We start from the raw sequence: 11,408 nt of genomic DNA, 5'->3' as shown, positions 1-11,408 counted from the left end.
TTATTATTGTTATTATTTTTATTATTATTGTTAGATACACATTTTACTTCTAATTACTATGTATGAATCATATTTCAATTACTTGTAATTTTTATTTGTTTTGTTGTTCATTTATCTTTTCATTTGAACAATTATTTCAATTTAAAAAAATAGATACTAAAATTAGTAAAATAATAAAACTGAAAAATAATTTGTTTATTATTAATAATTATTTAAATTTAAAATATAATAATTAAGAGGATAAAATTGATAAAATATAAAGTACACCAAAGATGTTTATCTCTTTATATGTAGTTATATTAATATTAATATTATTATTAGTAGTAGTGGTATTAGTATTATTTTTTTTATCACCACGCGATATTATTATAATGGTATTATTATTATTATTAATATAGTTAGACACATATTTTACTTTTATTTACTACGAGATCATATTTCAATTACTTTATTTTTGTATTTGTTTTGTTATTCATTTTATCTCTATATTTTGATATTTTTTGAATTGAAAAAAAATTGTTACTAAAATTGGTAGAATGATAAAACTGACAAATAATTTTTTATTATGAATAATTTTTAAATTTAATAAATAATAATTAAGAGAATAAAATTGTAAAACCAAAAGAAGGACATAAAAAATGTGTATCTCTTTATATATTTGATTAGTGTATTATTATTATTATTATTATTACTATTATCACTACGCGATATTATTATAATGATATTATTATTATTATTATCACTACGCGATATTATTATAATGGTAATATTATTATTATTATTATAGTTAGACACACATCTTAATTTTATTTATTACGATATCATATCTCAATTAGTTATCCTTCTTAATTGTTTTTGTTTCTCATGTATATATCTTTATATATAATTATAGATTATTATTATGCAACATTAGCCTTGGTATTTACATTGACATTAATATTTATAGCATAAACATTATTATTATTATCATTTGTTTGTTATTATTAGTATCATTATTATTTTTATTATTATTATTACTACTACCATTCATAGTGATGTTATTAGTATAAGTGCTTTTTTTAATAATAAAAAACGTTATTATACTAAATACTTTTGCTAAATAGATTTTTAATCTTTTATAATTTATAATTTCTATTAATAATATTATTACTATTTTTAATGGTTAAATAAATATAATAACAATTATATTATTATTCTAAATATATTTGAAATAAATAAAAAAATGCATGTACACGCACGTGTCATATACTATTATACTTATTTTGTAAAATCAATAATGTGAGACCCCTTTCTCTATTTTAAACTCTGTCCTAAAGAGGGGTTGGGCTTAGCCATTTAAGGGTCCAAGTTCAGCCCACTTTGGACCCCCAAGACCCCCCTCACAGTCACTTACCCTTCATTCTGTCACTTTTACAGAAAATAGTCCTCTTTGTGTCTCTGGTGCTGAAGCAGAAAGCTCTGCTAGGGCTTGAACAAGTTCCTTGATTTCCATAGTTGAAACATCTTTCTACCACGTAAGTTGATTCCTTCCCTTGCTTCCTTTTGTTTTCAGCTCCTAAGTTCTGGTCCTACCTTAATCTCTATCAAATCTAAGTTCTTTTTCGTGCTCGTGCGTTTGTTTTCAGCTCATTAAGCTGTTATTGGTTCTGGTTCTCTTCCACCAAGAGTTCTTTAAGAACGTTTAGCTCCATTCGAGGTAAGGGAAGTTAGAGTTTGTGTTTTTTTAAAGTTATTATGCTTTCTATATAGGCATCAGATTTATGTGACAGAAAGCACCTTGTAATTTAACTGTTGCTGGACAAGGTGCATCATTTCTGTACTTTTATTGGTATAGTATCTGACTGTATTTAATATTTATCCTTTTAAGGGTATGTTGTTTTCTGTACATAGTTTCCTTGGTTGAAATTTTAGATGTTGATTGTTGCCCGCATTGAATCATTAACATTAGATACTTTTATTTATTTGTTGAGATTTTATTCATGAAAATAGTTTGCCTTTGGTCTCAATCTCTGAAGACTTGGGTTTATGTTGAAGTATGAACTAAGTAAAATTCTTTTTTTTAAAACATTTGTGGATTGATATCTTGTTTAAATTATTCTTTATTGAAAATTTCCCCTGTGCAGGATTTGTAGAAAATAATTTAAGGTGTTGATGCTTACATTAAAAATGGCATGTCCCTTGACAATTTTCATATTGCATCGAGTACATTTTATGTTTTGTAAAAATTAAAAATCTAGATAAAAGTATAAATGTGAGGAGTATTCCCTTCTGGGTAAATTATATTTTGGTTAAAAAAAAATTAAATTATTATATATGTAACTATTTTCACGAGAGTAAACTAGTTTGATGAGAACATAATACACTGTTGTAAAAGACATTATTTTGTTGCAAGTGTTATCATGAATCCATACATGTATTGATTTTCAGACCTGTTACTTTTTTCTTCATCTCATAATTAGTAATGTCTTTCCTCTCCTAGTAAAGGTCAATATATATATATATATATATATATATATATATATATATATATATATAATAAATATTCTTTTAGTTTTCTGATAAAATTTTAATCATTTTGTTACATTTTAGAATACCAATATCTTTGATCCTTGTATAAGAATAAATGACAATAATTTTTATTCTCATTATTATAAAAGAAAAATGTTTGTTTTTAAATGCATTAATTACCAATTACCAATTTAACATAATTTGTTCAAAGTCTTTCACATGCAAGTTTAACAATGGTTTTAATTTTATATGCTACTCTCAAATATTATTAAAACTATTTATATATTTGTAAGTTTAAAACAAATGTCAGATTTTCAATGATAATACATGTTTTTTTTAAGTCATTCCTATGAAACTCAGGTAGGAGAGGCTGTGTTGACTGTTGTTTGTTTCATGATGGTTTTCTTTAATTTTCCCTTACTCAATATAGATGATCATGCCTGTTTGTATGCTTTAATGAGATTGATAATGAGAATGTTGGTATGGAAAGCATGACTTGTTTTGTGGTTGGTGGTGAAATGGCATGAAAATTGAATTCTTGAGATGGCATGTGGAAATTTGTTGGTAAAAGAGTTTCAAGGGAAACTCTTGGTAATGGTAGTTAGTGTATACCTTGATATAGGAGATGTCTAGATAAAGGAAGGTATCCTAAACTCTAATAATCGTTCACGATCACATAGAGCAGAATGATTTATGTGGTGAGAGTGGCAGGAGGTCCTAGTCTTGGGACATATTGGGCCTAAGACATTAGAGAATTAACCCTGTGTGTGGTTGGGTGATAATCCCTTGCGTCTAAACTCTGCAGAGTTTAGAAACCAACACAGGTGCATACTTCCTTTAGAATTCTATATCAAGAGTATGATCCGGATATCCTTTAGAAACCAACACAGGTGCATACCCTCCTTAGTTAAATATAATTAAATTATAACTACTTGAATCTAATTTAATGTTATTAATTTAAAAGTATCCAAAAATAATTTTAAAATATATTTATACCCTCCTAAATTAAATATAATTAAATTATAACAACTTGAATCTCATTTAATGTTATTAATTTAAAAGTATCCTTATTTATAAATTTATATAATTAAATTATAGCGTTATTAATTTAAATGTATCAATATTTTAAAATTTAGGAACCATAATAAATACGTAGAGAGATAGGATCATTTATAAAATGCACTTATTTTATAAAATAAAAATATTAAATCAATTTAATAAACATTCTTAATATATAGAGAGAGGATCATTTATAAAATGCACTTATTTTGTGAATTTAAAAACATTAAATTAATTTAATAAAAAACTTTAATTGTATGAATATAGTAATTTTGTTAACATTTGAGTATAAAATTAATGTGTATAATCTTTAATTTATTTAAAAAATAAGAAAATTATATTTATCGCCATTTATTTATAAAATTGTAAATTTTAAACAAATTAAAAATATTTTATGAATAAAAAACGAATTATTTAAAAAAACAATTAAAAAGTTTGATATAATTAATTGTTTTTTTCAAAAGTACTTTTTTTATAAATGTCATGATATTTTAAAACAAACATAAAATTAATAAATATTTAATTTAAAATTTGTATGATAAATATATAAATAATTTTTAGAAAATATTCATTTTGTACTTTTAGGTTATTTTCTTTGTTGAAACGTGAAAGATTATTATTTTAAATTTTATTATCGCTATTGTATTGCTAAATAATAATGTAATAAATGAAATTTATACAACTAAAATATTAAACAGTTTGGCTTTTTTAGGCAAACTACTCTAGATTTTCTTAATAATCAATGAGATGTTAGAATAGAAGAATAATTTAGTGTTAATATAAGAATAGACAAGTAATATATTGTCATTTGTTAATTTTAGTTCTCGATTATAAAGATGAATTACTTTTTAATTATCACACATTAAATACATTAAATATGTAATTTGCATTAGTTAACAAATAATTTCAATATTATTTCCTCTTTTCATATTTTATGTCATTTAAAGATAAATTGTGATAGAGTACACTTCAAAGTGGATAATACTTCGAATATATAGTGATTGACAATAATCTTATCATCATACTTATGATCAAAACATTGACACTTACCATAAAGTCGACAACGGAACCATCCGTCCTTAAGGATTCCATTGGGGATGATCTGTCAAATACCCTCTTCCTCCTTCCATCTTGACGTCTTCTAAGGACAAAATGATGACGAAGTTTCACGCTCTAGATCTATGGTGATCGATAGCGATTCTATCATTAATCTTGGAATCAAAACATATTGGCATTCACCCTGGGGCCAATAACTTAACATCGGTCCCTTTTCTCTTTTATCGATAATTGTTAGTTGTTAGTTTTTGTTAGCTAGAGAGTTGAACTCAAAATCTCTCCCACCCTTTCTTCTAAATCCCACTAAACCAATCTTATTTCTCAAATTTGTTAGTAGGAGGGATCGACGACCTTCCCCTCCCTTCCTTTCTTTCTTCTAACCACTAAGCCACCTTATCATTGGTCTCTTAAGCCCTTCATTGGGATGACCTGTCATTTCCTTTAGACTTTGCGACTGGGGACTTATGTTTTTATCATGCCTAAGAGTTTCACATCGTTTAAAAGTCAAGATTTAATAGACAATTTAAATATTTCTTCTTTTTTCATATTCTAAGATGTTTTATAAAGATAAAACCGTAACAAAATATTTATTTTTTATTTTAAAATGAATAATATCTCAACGGAATAATGTTAAGAAAACGATCTTGGACATGTGAAAATACATGCATATCCATCCTCAAAGACAAATTCCTTAAGTCATATCTCCCTTCAGATGCCTCTGACATATTTATGTGATTTCTTTTGTTGTTTGCTTTCATATGCAATTGCAGTTCCCTTATCTTTGTTCCTTTTTAATTCCTTACCCTTATTCATTGAAGTAAAGACAAGATGAACAGTTGCTTTACTCTTTTTTCTTTCTCACACAATGCAAGATAAACCCATTTGAATATCAAGTCTCTCCTTGAAAATTATAATTCACATTAAAGTGGTCAAATTATGTCAGAAGAAAAACATGATTAAATACACTAACAGATCAATACACTAATAGATCAGAATTCTAATTTGAATGCATCATATGCAATATTTGCATTATTTATTCCCTGACGACGTTACTTTTACCGGTAAATTTCATCCTTATATCTCTTTATCTTTTCATAAATCATGTCATTAAATGGTCCTAGAATGGATTTTTGTTCATTATTGTTATACTCATGTAATTTTATAATGATTTAGTAATTATTAAAAACATTAATATTAATATACAAATAACAATAAATAACTAATCAGAATTTTAAATTCATAACGTAAAATGAAAAAGATAAAATACTTTTTTAATTAAGATATAATTTTTCTTTACAATAAATATGTGATAATTCATCTAATTAGCTTATCAAGTTTACACAAAATTAATAAAACTACAATAAATAAAACATGTTATTATTCAGATACATGATGTTCATCGCGAATTTGTCATTAATTATCGTTATCTTTATTATCGTTAGTCTATCGCACATATATATACATAATTTTTAAATATATATGTCATTATATTAATAAATGATGATATTATGATATTGTTAAGTTAATATATAAAATAAATTTATATCGATTTAATAAGTTAATATATAAAATAAATTTATATCGATTAAAAATAAAAAAAATAAATAAAAAATAAAAAATGATAAATAAAAAGAAAAATCGACAATTTTATAAGAAAATATATAAAATTAACTATTAACTCTTAAAAATTTAAAAATAATTATATCAAATTAGAATTATGAATACACACTAAAGTGTTTGTATTTATGCTAACATATCCTCTCTAATTACTTTGTGAGAATTGGTGACGGTTAATTGGGGAATGAACACCACATACAAATCAAATTATACAATAATTAGACTTCTGGGAATTAACACAGCACAATATGTGCAGAAACAAATGAAGTGCAATGGATCCACATTTTTATTTCTATCATGTTTTTTGAAAGATCACTGACCAGCAAGACTTTCTCCTTCATCCAGTGCTGGATCTTCAGTTCGGAAACTCTGTGTTGCCCACAGTGAACAAATGTTCCACATGTCTGACATACCACTTGTGAATCTAAATTCTTGTCCTTCATGCTTGATACCATTTCCCCAAGGTCCATCCCTAGAGCCACTGAAATGAAAGCTTTATTTTCTGGCTTGATTATGCTTTCTGTTCCAACTAGAGGTGAAAACTCTGCAAATCCAGCCTCATTAGTCAAACCCTCTGGGAAAGAATCAATCTTCTCTGCAAGAAGATCTTGATTTGAGTTCATGACATTTTTCCCTTTCAAAAGGGTATCTTCAAGTCCAAAGCTTGACGACTTTAACCCAATGGTGTCAGAATATGACACCAGATTCTCAGCACCTTCACTCCATTCTTCTGCCAAAGCCTGTGAAAGGTAATTTGAACACATTTCTGGTATTTTGGAAGAGATGGTTGCATCTCTCCAATCAGGTTGGTAACTTACAATCTGTCCTTCCTTCAAAAAATCTGATATTCCTGTTTGTGCTTGGTGCTGCTTGACAAAGCTCCTTCTCACTTTAGGAGATTCTACTTCTTCATCTCTTTGTTCCTTCTCATGCTGAAGGCATGTTAAGAAAGCAGGGTTTTCAAGTAACCTTGCCAGGAAAGAAAACATTTGTTTGTGTATTAACTCTGCAGATTGGAGCCTCTGATTCACTTGTCTAGCACGGTGAAGTGTTGTTCTCTGCTGTTGCCGCAACTCAACCACCTCTTGCATTAACACACTCCTCTCCCTCCCTAGTCTTTCTATTTCAAATTCAAGCCCAGCTTTACCTGCTTCACGATGAGGATGTCTGCGCCTTTGGATGTTCTTCAGAAGATTTCTCTTCCCTCGCTGAAAAGCTTCGTTAAAAAACTCCCACTTATCAGAGTCAATCTTGCGGAATCCCTGGATACAAATGCCAAGTGACTTGAGAACGAATGGAGCAAACCAAGGAAAATAAATTTTGGTTTAGGCACCCCGGAGTTTAAGACATTAGGAGCAAATGAAGCTGTGTTGGAATTTGCAATCTGTGAAAATTCAAAACAAGCTTTACACAAACACAAGGTAATGATCACGCTGACAAAGCAAGTTGTGGCTGGCAGCACAGAAAAGGAAGCGTGGAACACTATCTGCTGAGGATGAAATGAAATCCTTCTGCTATTATTATTATTATCACACAGCTCCATCAGTAGTAATAGGAATTAACATAGAAAAGTCCATAACATGGAGGTTAGGTTCAGTTTTATTAAGCGGCAAATAAGAAAACACAAAGAAGCCATAAATAACAAATTACTCACTCTACCTGCAGAAACACATCTGATCATTCCAAAGTTAGATACATAATACACATGACATGGTTGATCTTCATCAAACCAGTTACAATAGAAACATAAAATACATATAGGGTACCCACATACATAGGTATTTAACTGGCGAACAAAAGTGGAGAAATTGTTATGCTTGAAATTCCTGGGCAAGACATGTATTGCAAACAGGGTAGGATCCCAGACGACGAAACTAACACCAGCTGAGGCCCATGATATGATCGGATCCAACGATGGATCGTCAACGAGGTCGAAAGTCTTGGATAGAAATGCTGGAACCGGATTCCCTTGCAAACATTGAAGTGGGTGCGGCAAAGTAATTACCTTCTCAGACGCTGAGGAAGCAGAAAGAGAAGGTGAAGTGTGAGGAAGAAAAGAGCATGAGGGGAATGCTTCATGAGAACGCAAGAGAGTGGTGGAGAAGCCAATTGGTCCCTCTGGTACGAGTTGAGGATGACTATGTTGTCTTGGATTCATAGTTGTGGTGGGAAAATTGTTGAAGAGAAAATAAAAAAGTGTATGAAAGGTGAGTGGTTTATAGGGGTGGGAAGGCGGTGGGAATAGTAAGAGTAAGACAGGACTAGATATTTTTGCCGCAGCCACCCAATCATTTATTAACTGAAAAGCGACAGAAAGTTAGATTATGGTCACTCAGAGAGTGCGGTCTCATAGTTTCAACCCAAGTTAACTGCAGTAGCCAATCACCGAATACTGCTCTAAACACAGTACTAAACTTCACTTCATTTTCGCTTTTCAGCCACCACGTTTCTGTTGTTTCCGTCGGGGTTCCGTTAATAAAATGGAAATTTTGATTACTAAATTTTAATAATTTTTTGTTAGTATTATTTTTTAAATAATTTTAAAATATTAAAAATCAAAAAATCAAATATATAAAATCACTTAAAAATTATTATTTAAAATTATTAAAATTTAATAATTAAAAAATCTTTTGTTGATGTTTTCAACTTTATTTCACTTATTATCGCAATTTTTTTTTTCTTTTTTCTTTAATTTCATTCCGACATTTTTTAAAAATCAAATTCAATTTAATTTCAACTTTCTTTAGTTTTTCGAAAAATTAGATTTTACAAGATACTCTATTTTCTTTTCTATTTGGTCCTTTATAAATTTTTTATTTTTATTTTGATATTTACTGTTTACGATTTTCGTTAAGTGGTTTATGTAAGTTCCATTTCTTTTCTGCTCTTTGTGTTTGGTCCTGGTCTTTCGCAGGCCCAAGACCAACCTTGTAGGGAGCCCCTGTACTCTTGCAGCTCACTCTCTCTCTTGTCCCATTTTTCAGAGACTGTCTCCCTCCTTTACACACCTCTGAACTCCAGTTAGAGCTCTGCTAGGACATAAGTCCTTTTGGTTTCCAGCTAGCTTCTTTGTTTAATGCTCTCAGGTAAGTTGAGCTTTAACTTCATCCTTTCTCTTTTCCAGTTAAAAACTCTGGTTTTGTCGTAGGTTTCCCCTAATACCCATTCTCAACTTCGTGAGTGTTCGTTTTCAGTTCTGTAGGTTGCTCCAGAACTCATTTGGTCTTGCTTGGGTTACCATTCTCTGTGTTAGTACCCCAAAAAGGTAAGGGAAGCTAAAAACTTTGTGCTCTTAGGTTATTTTGCTCAATTATGGTTTGTTTTGTGAGTTTGGTGCTTGACTGATATCTGTGGTGGTATTAATCTATTTTAAACCCGTGTGTATGCTTGGTTGAAATGGTTGTGCATGTGTCAACAGGTGCATAACCTGCTAATCTCGCCCAAGCGAGTGACCTCGCCTAAGCGAGAATAGCAGGGACTCACCCTGGATTCCAGCTCGTGTTGTCGCCTAAGCGACTGGTTTTTATTTTTGAGCGATGCATAGTCTCGCTTAGGCGAGACGCTGTCGCCTGAGCGAGAACCCGCTAGAACCTTGCAGTGGCCACTGTCGCGCTCTTGCCTAGGCGAGAAGGGGTCGCCTGAGCGAAAGAAACCATTACGCCTGGGCGAGGACCTTCAATTTGGGCGAGAATTCGTGGCAAGGGCTGTTGTGTTGGCTGATGTGACTCCGTATGTGTTAATTAATTTCTTTTCTCATAGTATGTGGCCATGCTTGGTATGTATGCCTGAATGGAACTGGAATGAAAGTGCTGTTATGTAATAAGCTATGATTTCATTGGATTGAACGTTGGTATGCATGTGATAAGTATGAAATGAGAAACATGATATATTGGTGGGTGGAATTTCATGAGAATTGGGTGATGGATAGGCATGTGAATAGTGTTGGTGAGGGAGTTTCATGGGAAACCTCTAGTGATATGTGTGTGTGTGTGTGTGTATATATATATATATATATATATATATATATATATATATATATATATGCATGCGTAGTGTATATCTTGATATAGGAGATGTCTAGATAAAGGAGGGTATCCTGAACTCTAATAAGCATTCACGTTCACGTAAAGCAGAATGAGTTATGTGGTGAAAGTGGTAGGAAGTCCTTATCTTGGGACAGTTTGGGCCCGAGACAATAAAGGATTAACCTTGTGTGTGGTTGGGTGATAACCCCCTGCGTCTAAACTCTGCAGAGTTTAGAAACCAGCACAGGCGCATACTTCCTTTAGAATCCTATATCAAGTGTATGATCTGGATATCGAGTCGTAGTAACTGCATTTGATTGTTCTCGCATGATCTGAGTGTCTTTTTGTTAAATGTTAATGACTTGTCTTGCCTTGTACATGCTCTATAATTTGTTAACCAATATTTTCACACTAGCTTACCCTTTTATCTTTGTGTTATGCTTGTCTGTTTCTCTTTTGCAATGATCACCCTGTTGGTGGGAGCAGATGAGAAGCATGTGGAAGGTAGACCTGACGGTAACAGTGGTGCGGAGTAGAGGGCCCTGTCCCCTTTGGCTCTTGGGAGCAATGTTTAAATGGCAGTAGTCTTTTGTCATTCCTAGTTCTAGGAGTCTTGATTTGGTGTAACTGTTGAACTTTTGGATTATGTTTTGGTTATGGCATGGTTTCCATTTTTGCACTCTACTGTTATAAATATGTGATGTTTTATTTAGTAGATTAATCTATTTAAATGGGATGTCACAGTTTAAGTTTATACATTAGATTAGCTACAAAGGATAAAAATACATTCTTTTTATTAAATAATTTTGCACATTTTTATGTCATTGATTATTTTTCAGAAATACTAGATTTTAGAAATGAAGAGTTATTAAAGTAAACTTGTAATAATAAATCCATCAAATTGAATAAATTAAATAAATAAGCCAGTAATTTAGCCTTTGTTTTGCGGTTTGCTTGTATTCAAAATATTTATGACATAACAGAAGCTCTTTAAAGAACTTTTTCTCAATACAAAGGAACTTCAGTGACGTCCATAAAGTTGATTTAATAGTGAATGGATGATTTTATTTGGTACAAACTTTTAAAAAATATACCTTCATGAATTAAAAATAGATTAGTTATACTAAAAGTAATAATAAACTA

The 11,408-nt window shown here is 30.3% G+C and overlaps 1 protein-coding gene and 1 long non-coding RNA gene across 2 annotated transcripts; one reads left to right on the top strand and one right to left on the bottom strand.

Annotated features, from left to right (window-relative positions):
• Positions 1-1,336: 1,336 nt before the first annotated feature.
• LOC114193075 lies at positions 1,337-10,924 on the top strand. The gene is made up of 5 exons (XR_003606224.1): positions 1,337-1,514; positions 1,626-1,696; positions 9,225-9,326; positions 9,435-9,505; positions 10,752-10,924. It is a non-coding gene; the product is annotated as an uncharacterized LOC114193075 (long non-coding RNA).
• Positions 6,437-8,499, bottom strand: LOC114192986 (heat stress transcription factor A-3-like). The gene is made up of 2 exons (XM_028082705.1): positions 8,015-8,499; positions 6,437-7,502 (listed from the first exon to the last, which is right to left on the bottom strand). Exons 1-2 carry the CDS (start codon positions 8,396-8,398, stop codon positions 6,474-6,476), a joined length of 1,413 nt encoding a protein of 470 aa, XP_027938506.1. The 5' UTR covers positions 8,399-8,499; the 3' UTR covers positions 6,437-6,473.
• Positions 10,925-11,408: the final 484 nt, after the last annotated feature.

Source organism: Vigna unguiculata, chromosome 1 (assembly GCF_004118075.2).
Source record: "Vigna unguiculata cultivar IT97K-499-35 chromosome 1, ASM411807v1, whole genome shotgun sequence".
NCBI classification, from domain to species: Eukaryota; Viridiplantae; Streptophyta; class Magnoliopsida; order Fabales; family Fabaceae; genus Vigna; species Vigna unguiculata.
The sequence above is the reverse complement of the archived record's forward strand: the minus strand, read 5'-3'. Positions and strand labels throughout refer to the sequence as shown.

What these genes read in the sequence shown, in the direction of transcription:
- LOC114192986 (XM_028082705.1), bottom strand. Translation starts at nt 8,398, where the DNA reads ATGAATCCAAGACAACATAGTCATCCTCAACTCGTACCAGAGGGACCA. An exon ending in TTCGCCAGTTAAATACCTAT is followed by an intron (nt 7,503 to 8,014) that starts GTATGTGGGTAC and finishes ATTTGTATCCAG; the next exon opens with GGATTCCGCAAGATTGACTC.